General features: G+C 37.9%; 2 protein-coding genes across 7 annotated transcripts in view; one reads left to right on the top strand and one right to left on the bottom strand.

The window, feature by feature from the left end:
- Positions 1-15603, top strand: part of Rbcn-3A (rabconnectin-3 alpha) — a gene marked incomplete at its 5' end in the record, with an annotated part of 103277 nt that overhangs the window by 35367 nt on the left and 52307 nt on the right.
- Positions 1-15603, bottom strand: part of LOC109031719 (retinol-binding protein pinta) — a 28212-nt gene that overhangs the window by 4640 nt on the left and 7969 nt on the right. Inside the window, exons 1-3 of one of the 2 annotated variants that reach the window (XM_072300237.1) lie at positions 4027-4045; positions 1488-1687; positions 394-550 (exon numbers count right to left, since the gene is read on the bottom strand). In XM_072300237.1, coding sequence (XP_072156338.1) covers positions 394-550; positions 1488-1617 — 287 coding nt within the window. In that variant the 5' untranslated portion in view covers positions 1618-1687; positions 4027-4045. Of the gene's footprint in view, positions 1-393; positions 551-1487; positions 1688-4026; positions 4046-15603 lie in introns of those variants that run through there. The other variant, XM_019043411.2, reaches the window with a different exon arrangement.

Here is a 15603-nt window from a genome sequence, read left to right as displayed (position 1 = left end):
TAGGAACAAAATTCTGTCCGGGAGAAAATTCTCCGTCGTCTGCAGGATGTCGGAAAAATGAAAAATTGATCGAGTTAGTCGAATATTTTGGAGGAGTTAAAGAAAGTTTGTAAAACGAATAGCGAAGTTAATTCGATGTACAGAATTTTGCTCAACGCTGATATTGACGGTACAGTCTTCGCGGAACAATCTCCGATCCGCGATATGCAAATATCAGTTGTTTTTTTTTTTTTTTTTTTTTTTTTTTTTTTTTTTTTTAATAGGAGTAAAAATGATTTCATGAAATAACTATTTCAAGACTCTCATGAGACATTTCAACCAAAAACCAACGATAAGTCAATTTACTACAGTGTCAGTAAAATTATTCTTGAAGATAGGTACTGGCTTACTCACATCACTTCCCTCGCAGTCTTCATCGCTTCACTGGAATATATGCGTTCGCTGAAAAAGTTGGTGTAAATAGTCCTCATCGTGAAATAATTTTCAATATTTTCCTTCGTCCTTTCAACGCTGAAGTGGTTTGCTCGCAAGAACAAAATGATTTGGTGATCTAAATTGAAATTATAAAGAAATCAGTCATTGGATTGCGTATTATTGCCTCTTGCCATCGTGTGCGAGAGCATTGCACCTCGCAACCTAAATTGAGAACCAATCCAAAATACTACGCACATAGTTTACACTGACAAAACCCCCCTTTTACATTTAAATCCAATATCTTTATTAGAGATGATATATCGCATAAAAGCATGTTTCTCAAGTTTCAATTGTAAACTCATCGCTAAAACGTTGAACTTTTTTTTTTCAATTCTTAGTTGGCCTTTTCCTCGCCTCGTTACACAGGTTTTCAAGAAATTATTGTCTACACTTTTAAGGTCTTTTTTCCGAATTTTGATAAAAATCTAAAGTGAGTGTCTTGCTGATACCTAACAAGTTGACCTAACCTGAATCAGCGTAGGTGCATTTTACGTCGCCTAACTTCCTCTCATACTTCATTTGTCAGCAGAGATATAAGTAACGCACAAGTAACGCCTAGAAAATGTCTCTGAATTTTTCTCAGATTATCAAAATACCCTCACAAAAATTCAAGTCAGAATGTTGCTCAGTTTTATGGTAAAGAAATGAAACATAATGATAAATTAGGCAACGATTGGTGGAGTTAGGTTGATTGAGGGGCTTGGAGGACAATAACCGCATAAGTGCAGTTTTCGAAAAAAAATTAAGATATTGATAATTTCAAGTAAAACTAGTCTTAATGCATATTCTGTGAAAAATTCCTATTTTTAAGCATTAAGAAGTCAGTTTGAACTTTTTTTCTGCCATGAAGATCCATGTAATTTCAAAACTTCAAACGCTCATTCCACGAAGTAGCAAAAATTGCACTTATGCGCCTTGTCCTTCAAACCCCTCGATTTTGTTTCAATATGTCCAATTTTATTCGAAAATCCGCGATAAGAATTTTTCATGAAACAAAAAAGCCGAAGACTAACCTGGGATTTCAGGGAAGTACTGTTGTTTTGCCATCCATTCTCTTATCGTGTCGATGTCATTTTGATCCAGTTGAGGATTCTTCTTGAACTCCTCCTCTTTCGATACTTTGTACCACTTCTCCAGCTCCATATTTCTAAATTTCTAATCCTAGAATCTCAGTCGGATGAATGGGCCCAAACTTTTGCCAGTGTATTGTGATCTGTTGGCAAGTGAAAGCATTGCTTTTAGGACCTGTTGCGGCGGATTTCGTTGACATTTGACCAACTACGAAAAGATGGACTTAAGTCCACGGATAGTACAGAGCTATTTCCCGATAGTTCGATCGGAAATCGAGTTAAAGCTTTTGGCGGGAAACTCTTTCCAGAGGCTTGATGTTGAGTTAGACGTAATGCTATAATAGAAAAGTCGACGAATTTATGCTAAAATGAAGCATGTGCAAAGGCTTGGCGCGCGATTTAGTTCCTTTTAACATAAATACATCCAGTTGAGAGCTTTTTTTTTTTTATTTTCGTGACAATAAAAACGTCAAGTTGACAATTATGTGTCCTGAATAATGTAGAGAATACCTAATATTTTTAAAATAGTCCATATTTTAAACTAGGTTTTTTAAATTGTGAACTTGATACCGTCACGGCGAAAATGAATGAAATTAAAAAGAACTATGTTCATAGGATTTGCCTGCCGCACAGTTTCTTTTGAATTAATTTATTTGCACAAAATGACTCCTTCCAGCATGAACACGTACAATTAATCCGTCTCCGAGTGCTAAAAATAATGAAATTAATAAAAAGTCAAAGCAGTTTGATGGCTTTATTTTTGGCGCGAAATCAATAGGGTTCTCTCGGAAACGGAGCCATAAGCGCAAATGCCCGCAGTTATTGAGCACATTATAATCGAGCCGCCGCGCCGCGCCGCACAGTTGGTCGAGTCAATCAGAGAGGTCGCACGTGAAATTTTGACTCAAATTCCAATTTTTCTTGTTTATTTCGTCACAATTTAAATTTTAAGGGGTGCTTCTGGAACAAAAATTCTATGAGGAAACCAATGAAAGCAACTGTAGAACCTCAAAGTTTTGTATAAACGGAGTTATAAGCGTTTAAAGTTTTCAAATTTTGTCCGACCTCTCCTATTTAGTCGATCCACGGTGCGTCGTCGTTGTCGCGTCGTCGATTCTATTACGATCTGATGTCATTGGCGCGCGCGCGATGTGGAATAATTGTTGATCCATTGGCGCGTAAACACGCACGCTTCGTGCCCGCGCGCTGTAAACATTCAATCCCATCTCATCCCCCCCTCGTCCCCCACCTTTTAAGAATGGGACGGGCCCCTCTCCCGCGTAATCTAAGTGCCGTGTCGTAATCGAGTTTTTCCCATACAACTGAACCGGTAGGTGTTGAAAAAGCACAAGTCGGTCTTCTGATGAGCCCTCAGGTCCATGGGAATGTCCGTCTTCTAGGGCTTAACAGATAATGGGCATTCGTCGCTGTAACGTCCAAGTTCCCAGTGCTCCACCAGTCACAATAAAAGCAGTTGCCGGTTTCTGTTTTTCATCTGTTTTGCTTGATGTATCGCGGATCTGAATCGAGCCCAGGATATTCGAGTCCTTGAAAAGTCGGGGAATTTCGCTGAGAAACTTTGACTTTTTTCCAGCAAAAACATTGCGTTTCTTAATTTATAAAAAAAACTTCGCGCCGAATTTGTTTGGTGGGTAGAATTTTCACGAGATATCATGCCAAACGAGACATTAAAAACCCAGGGAACTTATCCAATTTCCGAAAAACCAGCTAATAGTGAGGGAATAACGTTGCGTAACCTTGAAACTTTCTTCCAGCCAAAATATTGCATTTTTCAATTTCAAGAAATTTGCGTTAAAAATTGTTCGTGTAAATAATAATTTTTACGAGAAATCACCGACAATTTCCGAATAAGAAAAAGCTTGTCTACCTGGAGCTCTTCGAATAAAACCGGAAACCCGTCTAAGTTGATTTTAAATTTTATTAAAAAATATTGCAAGTCTGCTATTATGCTAAATCTGACAGTTTTCAACAATTTTTTGAAAATTGTCGAAAATATTTTTTAAGAATTGCCGACGATCTATTTTTGCCACGAAAGTCTAAAATGTCCTCGAATATTTTCATCATCGACAGCTCATTTCCGCATGATCTGCAAAGGATCTAACCATCAAAACACGATTCCATCTTTAGTTTTAGTCCAAACCAGGAGTCTCTTCTTTCTCCGCTCTGAGATTAAATAATTCTCTACAACATAAAATCACATTAAATGCCTAAAAACCGTATACGTATATGTACAAAAAATATATGGTTCTTAGGTGTTTACTAGCCGTTCTGGACGCGCTTCGCGCGTCCGTCACGGCCAGCCAAGGGGCTGCGCCCCCTGGATCCCCGATCACTCGCTACGCGAGTGACATTCGGCAGTCGGCTCGCTCCGCGAGCCATTTTTCTCAGTGATTGGACGTTTGATCACTAAGATGTATACATTTTGGAGACTCTAGAGGCAAAAATGATTTCGTCATAGAACCTTGTTGCCGGAGCGTGTCATCATTTGCACATGAGATGAAGTGACATGTGATGTGTGGAGATGAAGCTATGATGGGGATCGATCATTTCTTCAAAAACGCATTTGACTGGGACGTCATCCCATCGGATGGCGGAAAAAGACAATCCATGGATCTCCTTCCGCGATTTGACTCGCTGAAATAGCAAAAGTTCATCTTTACCTCTTAAGAAGATTATTGGTGGCGTAGGGGTCTAAAAACTGCTCAACGATAGTATAGTTCGAGTTCCGAATCGCAATGAACCCACTCGTGTTTTTTTTCTTTATATTTTCAGCGCATATAAATTTCTCTGATGTTTTTGTCATATTCTCTCCGATTGCATATTAATAATCATATCCTCATTTCATTTCCTTTTTCCTTTTCTGTAGCATCTTTGTCCATTTACAATTATTATTTTAAAATAGCTTTCCCCTAGTATATAATTGATGCTTCAAACGGAATGAATTGTTTTAATGACATTTTCGGCAAAATCATGGGTTTTCCCAGGATGGCAGCCTCTCGTCCCTCCCGGACTCTATTGTTGCCAGATAAGTTGCTTTTTTAGCACTTTTCCCAATTCAAATCCATGTAAAATATTCACATTTATCCCACAATCTGGCAACCTCTCCAGTGAAATAGAAAAAGGTAGAATCGCTGAAAGTCTGAATCCTTCGAAGTTTATATTAATGATGTTTATCTTGTCATTTTTGTTGACTCGGTTTGAAAGATTCCGAAAAATACGGTATTTTTTTGTAGAGAACGTAGAGGAAAGTGAGAAGGGCTCCCTAGTTTTTTATTGAAGAATTTTTCTGTGAAAATCAGGGAAGATATAAGAGAAAGATCAGGAAATGAAAAAAAATGAAGAATTCTAGACACTATGATAATTATCAAACTAGAAACGTGGAATTCATTTTATTTTCTTGATACACGGCAACGGGTTATCAATGCTCTTGATAGTCGCCAAGTTCACGGCAATTGTGTCTTCGACATGAGTAGGTAATACCAGCAATGTAAGTTATTATCCACTAATGATGTGAGTCGACCGTCGAGAGCTCGAGAATTCAAGACCAGCTTTTTCCTCCCGGAGAAAAAGACATGGGAGTAGATAATAAGGCCGCATATAGCTCGCGGAATGAGACATAAAGTTCCTCTTTGTATTTATATTTTTTATACGGATATGATTTCAATTCTGTGCCACACAATTATCCGCAAAGAATACATTGTTCGTCTGAGAATACAGGCAGGGTGACAGTTTTTTTTTTAAAAAAAAAATCAGTAAATTACACACAATAATATTGTAAAATTGAGAGGAGACAGATTTCCCCAACAAACCTTGAATTTTTTTCTCCTGTCGAATGTGCGCAATGGCTTCAGTCTTTCCTTTCATTCTTCAAATATGTCTGTTTGGAAATTTTAAAAAAATTGCGGCGGCCTTTAAAAGCCATTTAAAAGTGTTAATTTTACTATTTAGAATTTCTTGATGAGGCCTCGGAAGTCCTTGATTCGGCTCTTTTGGCTTGTCGTAAGTCACGTCTTAAGTGAAAATTCTATGATGCAAACTCCAACAAGGATTTACATGAGTGGATCCTTGAATGTTGTTTACAGTATTGAAGTTTTGATTAGTCGCTCATGGGATCATTGAAAATCAAGGGACCCAATTTTTTATCTCAGCATTACAATTCACGTCAAAGAACTTTATCTCGCATTCATTCTCGTGACCTAACCCGTGCAATCACATGTATGTAAATTTAAAAATATTAATACGTGGTGACATCATCTTGGAAATAAAAACATAAAAAAAATTGAATAAAATGAAATTAAAACAAAATTAAAAATACAAAAAGGAAGAAGGCACTTGATTTGAAGTAATATTTTTCAAATTAAAGCGACATATCTCTCCGCCCCCATAGATATCCTCTGTAAATAGAGAAGAGGACATGATATTCTGGGCAGGCCTCCAGAAAAAAATTCCACTCCAAGCCTATGCGTGAGAGAGGAGGATGTCGTATGATACTGTAGCAAGGAGCAAGGGTTGCAAAATAACAGCGGTTGACATTCAGACGTTTAGGAAGTAATTGTGACTTTGTCGAAGGACGTTTCGTCAAAAAAAAGAAAGATAATGGTTAAATTATCTAGAGGAATATAAAAGGATATTCTATTGAGATTTTGCGGGTTCGTTTTTAAAGGAACTCGAGGGCGGTTAACATACCTATACTGAGTGGAAATAATTTTTTAAGCGTGAAACGATAAATGCAACAGTATCATCGAACAAAATCGACTGTTTTCCTTTCTGTCTTCTTTTGAAACCCGTGCAATACTTTTCAGGCGCTAACTCCGGAATTAATGATGGAAGGAATGTAAATATTTATCATGTACTTACGTTAAAAATTAACTGTCCGAATATTCGATTGTTACTTTAACCCAACAATGATACATTTTTGGAATAATTTTATTTTCGTAAATTAAATTATTAGATTTTTTCTTACTTCTTTTTTTCTTTAGCTAATCGCGTTTTGATCCGTTTTCTTAAATTAAATTATTCTATGATGGTCGAAATGAATCAAATATCAATTTATCTTCTCGTTCAAATTGAAGAAAGAATTCTTTGTGTCACAAGTTAATACCTAAGATCAAAAAGTCAGTACCTAATTTTTTAATCGACCTCATCCTTTACATTTTTTAAATTTTTCTTTCGTTTATTTTTCCTCGACCATTAATGGGTAGCTCAGCGCTAGTCAAATATGTTTTCCATTTTTGCTCCTCCTTCCATCATTTCCCTTTCCTTCTTTCCTTCTCATTTTGCCACCTCCTTCACCCGTAATCTCTTCTGACGAGGCTTGTAGCAAAAGATCAACGACAGCCCTGTGCATGACCTAGCCTAACCAGTCGGCTGATCAGGAGTCGTTTATTTCGATCCGCTATGGGTGAATGAACCAAGAATGAACGCTTCATTCGCCGACACGAGTAGTTCATACAATCGCCGCCACCGCAGTCATATCGTTGAGTTTACCTCCATGCGACACGAATTGGCCTTGATCTAAGATGCAGGGTTATCACAGATACTATTCCGGTCACGAAAAATGATTAACGAAGCACACGGTTCGTTCACCTCGTAGATATGTAAACATAGAAATGTTAAGAATCAACATTAATAGAGTTTTCGCTCGCCTAGGTTTTTCCCACTCTCCCCAGAACGAGGTTCTTACTAGCGACTGTAGTCCGTTGACTACGCCAAAAAACCCTGCACTTTTTGATTGGAATATGCCGCTTTCAGGGATCATTGGTGGTACCCTCAGTAGGGTGTTCCGTTTTTAGACAACCATCTCAAAACCTTGCTCCCCGGGCTTTTTCCCATTCCTTTTGGTCCCCAAAAGATAATTCTGAAGTTTCAGCACCATAGCTGAAGTCTACACTTTCCCCCAAAGCGATGCAAATTTTGGAAGAAATTACATTGGTTTAAATGGGGAGAAAATAGGCAAATTCCCGGAACTACGTTTTTCGGTTGTAAAATGCGCCGAAATGATTTCAGACCTGACCATCTCTTGGAAAGTGATCCAGAGGCCTATTTTGAACGAGAAAATTCCACTTTTGACCCAAAGAGGGGGGAGGGGGGGTCAGGGCGCAGTTAGTTTTGAGGCGCTGCGCGCAGCAAAATGCTCGCATTTGACAGTTTTTGATCAACCTCAGAACAGGTCCTCCGAAGCTGAGGAGGCTAATGTATCTCATAAATTGTAATAAAATAATGTAAAAGAGTTGTTTTCATCCCTTCAGAACTATTTTCGACCATTTACACTGTTGCCAAAATCACTCAAGTGAAGAAGATGATATACACTAATTCCCTTCCAGGTTCGAGTAAATTTGGCAACAGTGTAAATGGTCGAAAATAGTTCTGAAGGGATGAAAACAACTCTTTTACATTATTTTATTACAATTTATGAGATACATTAGCCTCCTCAGCTTCGGAGGACCTGTTCTGAGGTTGATCAAAAACTGTCAAATGCGAGCATTTTGCTGCGCGCAGCGCCTCAAAACTAACTGCGCCCTGACCCCCCCTCCCCCCTCTTTGGGTCAAAAGTGGAATTTTCTCGTTCAAAATAGGCCTCTGGATCACTTTCCAAGAGATGGTCAGGTCTGAAATCATTTCGGCGCATTTTACAACCGAAAAACGTAGTTCCGGGAATTTGCCTATTTTCTCCCCATTTAAACCAATGTAATTTCTTCCAAAATTTGCATCGCTTTGGGGGAAAGTGTAGACTTCAGCTATGGTGCTGAAACTTCAGAATTATCTTTTGGGGACCAAAAGGAATGGGAAAAAGCCCGGGGAGCAAGGTTTTGAGATGGTTGTCTAAAAACGGAACACCCTAACCCTCAGGAGTAATTCTGGAAGGGGAAACACTCTGAGGCCCGTGACTGGAGCAAGATGGCGGCCGTTAAAGTCCGCCATTATGGTTTTTTTCAAAGCGCTGTCCTTCGGTTGCTATTGATCCGATTTTGATTAATTTTTTTTTTAATGAAAGGTAATTTCCAGAAGAACAATTTTATTCCTTATCAATTTTCCTGTTAGTCTTAAATTTTTTTCTTAATTGGGAAAAACTAAAATTTTTCAAATTTTTGGACATTTCAAGGTCAAATAACTTTTTGACAGGCTAGAAAACGGATATTTTGCCTCCGCTGACGGAGCCGTAGAATTGTCTGACCTTTAATTTGATACCAAAACGATTTTTGTCCGATAATAAATAAGCGCGTGAGAGCAATTTAAGTGTTGCGCGCTTCGCGCCGTGGGACCCGTTTCGGCGCTCTAGACGGCCGACGCGACCCTTCAATGCTGGGAAAAATGGAAAAACACAGTTTATTTCGTTTGATAGGAAGAAACCATGGGAACCATGAGAATTTGGGAAAATACACAGGGAATTTTGGATTTTAGCGGCTCTGGTGCTAGCACCTAGAGCTGCTATTCCGGTCGGTCTCTGCAGTGGATGTTACCAATGGTACATCTACCATTGGTTAGAGCGCGCGTTGGTAGATGGGAATCGTCGCCATTTTCGGCTGTGGACCTTGCCATGATTTTATTTTAATTCATTGTTTTTTCTCGTGAGCGAATGATATGTTGTGTAGTGTATTTTTGGAATCATGGTGATGCTGTCGATAATTCAAAACTGGTCTGTGCTTTAATCTCGTATTGAAAAAAATGTACTTAACGTTTAAAATCTGAATTGTCAAAACGACAAGTTTTCGCGCTTTTTTGGAAGAATGCCGTGGTTGGAGCCTCCTGTCGTACTACTTCATGGACGGATTCGTCCTTAGCGGCGTTGTTGTGCATTAATGCCTAAAATGCTAAGTCGGGTCTAGAGTACCTTTATAGACAGAGTATGGCCATTTCTGTTCCGGTTTTTCATTGGTCTTGTGAAAATAGGCTGACACGATGTTCTTACGGCCGTAAATAAACAAACAAGATGGCTGTTATCGGCAAGCAAGATTAAGGTTATGCACATCTTACATCCTCCTGTGATAAAGGTGAAAGGCGATTTAACAATTTTTTCATGTTTTTTTCGTGTGTTATTCGTAGAAATGCTCGTTTAAATTGTTACTGCCGCATAATTGAAATTTGTGTCAAATTTAGCTTCTTATCGATGTTACGGTGAGCCGCCATCTTGTTTGTTTATTTACGGCCGTAAGAGCATCATGAAGCCTAAAAACTCGTTGACCAATCAAAAAGCGGAACAGTTTTCCTGTAGTAAAAAGATACGAATGGCCATACTCTGTCTATACAGGTACTCTAGTCGGGTCCTCTTCACTCGATTTTCGTGAAATTCGGTACCCGGAGGTAATTTTCAACGGGAAATTCGAATTTTTGGTCAGATTTTCAAAATTTCAAAATCCAAGATGGCGACCGTGGCTTAAAATGCTCAGTCTGCTGATTGTGGATGAGGACAAAGATAACATATTCGCCACTATTCACCATACTTCGTTAAAATAAAGTAAATGCGTTCTTTTAAAAGTTAATGCGTTAGTGCTATGAGGGGCGGCTCGCGGAACGAGTCGCAAGTCCATTGGGAAGCGAGGAACTGGGGGTCCAGGGGCACTCCCCGGCTAGGCGTGACAGCTCTGCTTGTTTATTACTGCAATGACGATTGAATATAGTCTGTTTTGACCGCATGAATGTTTTAATCGCTTAAGTCTGCTTTTTATTTACCCTCGCGAATCCAGGGAGAACAAAATGAATTGCTAACTTCGAAATTACTATAAGCCTTGTCAGAATTAGGGACGTCATTTCATTCAGGGAGAGTGTAGTTTTTGACCCTTTTAGACTAACTTGTGAGGTTGCATAGAGCCGTGAAACCATCAGGCGAGGTGGAAGGTGAGCATTAAAGTGTTTTACAGTACTGTAAACTGTGGTGAGTGACATCAATTGAACAGGGATTATATTTATCTTTATTGCAACATCATTTTGTCAATGACGTGCATAAGCGCGTTACGTGTATCTCTGTCAGGTTACGGTAAACCAGAGCGCCTTCAACTTTTCGTGGATGCAACTCGGACATCCGTAAAGCACGAATGTGTGTATCAAGCGCCGTGATCAAGATTGTGTAGTATTCGTTTGCCGAGGTTCTACATACCAACGAGCAGCGCTGTGCTCCATTATTTTCTGTTGTAAATAATGAAAGCTACTTATCTTATTCCTCTATTTTCAACATTTTTTTTTATTTTGTTTTGGTGTTTTTAATGCGAGGTACGCTGCAAGGAAAATATAGAGTTATTCTTTTGATCTAGCGGGGAAATGGAGGAATCGTCCGAAAATATTCTGCCAGTTCAAGAAAAAAAACCGTATGGACTTTTAAACTTTCCAAATTTCCCCAAATAAACTATCAATTTTTGAGTCAAGTTCTGAATATTTGTCTTTGAAATTTGCAGATATTTCAGATCAAATGGCGAATATAATTCAGTGAAAAATTGAAAATAAATCATCGAAGTTTCCCTGCAAATTCGTATTTACCAAGAGGAAATTGGCAAAGTATGAAAGTTTATAATACGGCAACTTTTAGCTCACAGTAATAACCTTTCACTATCCATCCGTCAATGAAACTTAAATCTATTTGAATAGTTAAATTCATGGAAACCAGCGAACCGCATTGCGTTCCTGAAAAAGTTCAGAAAACGATTCACCGAATCATAAGGTGAGTGAACTTGAAAAGAAATTAATCTAATCTACGATGCAGAGTTGTTTCCGTCAGCTCAAAGAGCGCTTAGTTCATTTCCTAGTTTCTTTTCTGTCTTTTTGTAGGAAGTCTATTCCTAATCAAACTCCTTTTTAATGAAACTTTTTTTGTCTAAGAAAGTAATGGTCCTTTGACCTGTAATAATTTAAAGAAGATATGATAACGAAAGAGCATACCTGTACCTTCCAGCGTTATCTTTCTTAATCATAATTGGCGCGTATACGTAGTATACCGCCTTTGCGATCGTTTCGAACCCTGCTCGATACAATAACCGAGTCCCTTAGTTCCTTACCGAAAAGTGACTACCGCGAACTTCTGAGATTTTCCAAAGCGTGTAAAAAGTTTATTTATCCGTCAATAATTATGATTTAAAGTTGTTTCTCATTCTGGGGCTCGCTAGTTTATGTGCAGTGAATACCAAGAGTCTACGTTACTTGGTTTTTTTAAAAAAAGCCTAAGAGTACGACGCGCTGATTTAAAATATGCATATATAAGCGGAAGCAAGCGAACTGATTCGAGGATGGCTGACCAGTTCGGCACTCCTTGAATGAGAATTTCACTCACTCCGTTTTGTTCAAAACGTTGCTTTGACATATCTCCACACCACTGTTATCCTTTTCAAAAGTTGGTACTCCTTGCTCTGATAGCAAGGGACAGCAGGATAGTGGTAAGTGCAATCTGTGATGAGCCTTGAAACTCATAAGACCATTTGCTAAACGTGGCTCATACAGGAGTCCACTCAGCCCTCTCTTCCCCACGCTCCTAATCACTGCGTCGGCGTCACGAAGAACAATGGGCCTTGGGACGCCTTGGGTCCCAACGCGGCCGATACCCGTACCCCAATTACTCACGCTTCATTAACCATTTCACCGTCACGCTAGGATTCATCCAATTTTCAAAAAAAAATTGTTTCGCGTGTATTTAGCAATTTTTTCCTGACTCTCCGTTAAAACACAAATAAAAAGAGACCTCATTCATAAAAATCGGCCGAATAGAAGAGAAGTTACAGTAATCGAAATCCGAAGAAATCAACAAAACCTCGACTTCTCGATACGAAAAATAAAATTAAGGGGAAAAAAAGAAAGTATAAATTACAATTAAATATAATTGACCTCAGAATTTGACAAGCAATTCATTTTTATACCTAACGCTGAAAAAACTGGGAGAAATTACAAAAAATTCGCCTCTTGCAAGGGGCTTCTTTGTAAGAATTTTGACCTGAAGACAACGGTCGAATAACAGCAGTACTCCATACAATACACGGTGTGCCTGAACGAGTTAAACATTTTTATACGTCCAAATCGAAAAATCTTTATATTTTTAACTACAATGTCTCTTGAATCGTTTAAGCCAAAAAAAAAAAAAAAAAATTCCGTCGAGATTCTGGAACGTAAAGGCGCTTTAAAAGTATTCTGGGGCTATAATAGCTAAATCACCGGTAGTAAATCCCGTTATATTATTAAAAAGAAATTGACTCCATAGTTTAATTCCTTAGTTTCTTGAATACGATTATTTTAAGCACTTAAACATTTATACCACCAATTTTAGTCATGGGGTGATTTCCTGAGAGCCGATAATATCACGAATTTCTCATAGAACCCTTCAACAGTGGCTTGCTTTTTTGGCAGCCGATTTGGCCATCGAACCGGAGTTTAAATGGAAGCTGATAATAACCCAAAGCTCTGAGAAAAATTTTGAGATGAGTATAAGAACGGTTTGTTGTAAGTAACGAGGAGAGGCGGGCAAAGCGGCTAAAATCCGATCTAATTTTTACAGTTTTTCTGTTGAATTAATGTTGCCGCGGGCTTCTGACTGTGTCCACACATAGTTTCTGTTCAGCATATCGATACATAAGTATTTACACACGTAGAATCTAATTTTCACGTCGGGGAGTCGACATATTTTGATTTTTTCGATTTTATACGGAAAATTGATGGTTTTTCGGGATTGATATTATTATTGTTTCATGAAAAATAATTGCACCCAAAATGACTATAGCACATTGATTTTTACACATTTGCACTCACGAAATTGGTTGGTAAATTCAACGAGTGGGTGCATCGACCTGGTATATCAAGTTTCTGCAATTTTTTGCGGCAAATCAGTAGATTTTCGGGATGTAGATTGCTTACTTTCAATTCATGAATGAATAAAGCAACGACATGGTTGAACTTCTTTGCATGGAAAGACGTTTAAAATAACACAATCAAGACGTATTTAATGCAATTGCATTTATATCGAGTCAATTTCTTTTCAATAATATAACGGGATTTTTACTACCGGTGATTTGGGTATTTTAGCCCCAAAATACGTTTAAATCGACTTTATCTTCTAGGAGTTCGACAGAATTTTTCCTTTCTTCGCTTAAATTATTCCGTAGCACTTTTCTTCAAGAATCTGATAAGATTTTGCTTGAGGCAGATCAAAAAACTTAAATTCGATCGAATAGCTTTCTACTTTCACAATACACGGTCTCGTCAAGGTGCGTCTTTGACCTCGCAGTGTTGGATCGTGAATTCTCTTGTTGTGCTGTTTGCCTATTTTGAAATCTCTGTAGATGAAAACTAAAGGGTTGATATGTGCGAGTTAATGACGCGCCTTATCAACACATTGTGTTGGAGTTCACTGCTTGTTTTCTGTAGAAAAGGTATGGAAGGATTAAGTATTCCCCTCTCTTATCTCAGTTTAATTTTTATTGCATTTCTTCACCCTTTTCTAAGCGACATCGTTAGACAAAAACGATGACTTGAATTTTCCGTCAAGAGGATTTCTTCTTGAATCATGAATAAAATCGTGCGAATCGGGTAGGCCGGATCAATACGAGCGACTTGCTTCATAACAAAAGCATATCCTTCACTCCTAAGCACCTTAAGCACTCCTTGATTCAAGGGAGTTTTCTTCTTGGCGGAAAATTAAAGAATATCACTACCTAAACAGGGTGTCTAGCATCAGGATTTTCCCGATTTTATCAGGATTTCAGGTCAATCGGGATTGGAGGAAAAATCGGTCGGAAAACCAGGATTTGGCCGTCGGCCATCAGGTCAGGTTTTTTTATGCTTTTGTATACGCTTATGCAGACATTTTGATTTTTTCCCTGCAAAACATCAGGATTTGGAAAAATTATGAAATCAGAATCTAGCAGTCAAAAATCAGTATTTTATCTGGATTTTCCAAAATGAAAAAAAAAAAAAAAAAAAAAAAAAAAAACTAGACACCCTGTTAAATCAAACCTCGTATTTTTGTGATTCATTAGCTCGAGTTGCGTTTCATATGACTTTAAAACAAACTTTTGCTGATCTACGGAGCTGATCCTAAAAGTTAGTCACGAGATATGTAATATACGCACATCATATTGATCATGCAAGTGCGTATTTTACTAGTATACTCTATGGATGAATGGGCAAACTCATCACTGAAAAAAAAACTATGCTACTCATTATAGATTGCATGCGAGTTAAGTACGTATTGTCTCTTCCTCGCAGTAAAAATTAATTATGATTTTCGCCAGTTCCGCAGGCGTTTTCACTGCTCATCCATCATCAAGCTCATTAAATATTAAAACAGCGAACGTGCGACTAGTTGTTTGTCGTGTGGTGCACTCGCAACACACTTATTCATTATGATCAACGAGAGAGTTGGCAACAGTAAATTTAACGGCTCTTTCTATATGAATATGATTTCGTGAAGTTTGTCAGCATTTTTTCCACAAAGCACGAATATACAGAATCTTTGAGCATTAATATTTTTAGACATGTAATTTTATAGTGAGCTGAAAATGGGGAAAACCAGGAAAACTGAGGTAGCTTAGTAAGAAGGTAAACCCAGGACGATTCGGAAAATAATGAGAAAACCCGCGGAAATACCGAGAATTTTCACTTGTTTCGGTGTTGACAAGTGAGACTGGGAAATTTTGGTTGCCTTGTTGATTTAAATGCCAAACTCGGCCCTCTCTTTTCTTCCAAATACAGGGAAAACTCAGAGGAAACAAAAAAGTGCTGATTTTGGAGAATACTGGGAGCCCTTCATTCAAATCAGATGGTTGAAAAATAACCTTTGATTCGATTAATTTTTTTAATCTTTCGATACTTTTTTAAAAATTGATTTCATGAAAAATCTACTATTTTATTAACTTCAATTTTTAAACATTTTATTTAATTCACTTTACAAGGTATCAAGTTCGCTACTATTTTATTAACGTCAATTTTTAAACATTTGATTTAATTCACTTTACAAGGTATATCAAAGTTCGTCATACTTTTTTAGTTATCCCTGATACAAAAGTACTATACGTATCAACTTATACTTAGTTTCATGATTTGTGAATTGAAATATTATGAAAGTATC

Source organism: Bemisia tabaci, chromosome 4, assembly GCF_918797505.1.
Source record: "Bemisia tabaci chromosome 4, PGI_BMITA_v3".
In the NCBI taxonomy this organism is placed as follows: domain Eukaryota; kingdom Metazoa; phylum Arthropoda; class Insecta; order Hemiptera; family Aleyrodidae; genus Bemisia; species Bemisia tabaci.
This window is presented reverse-complemented; position numbering and strand designations above follow the sequence as displayed.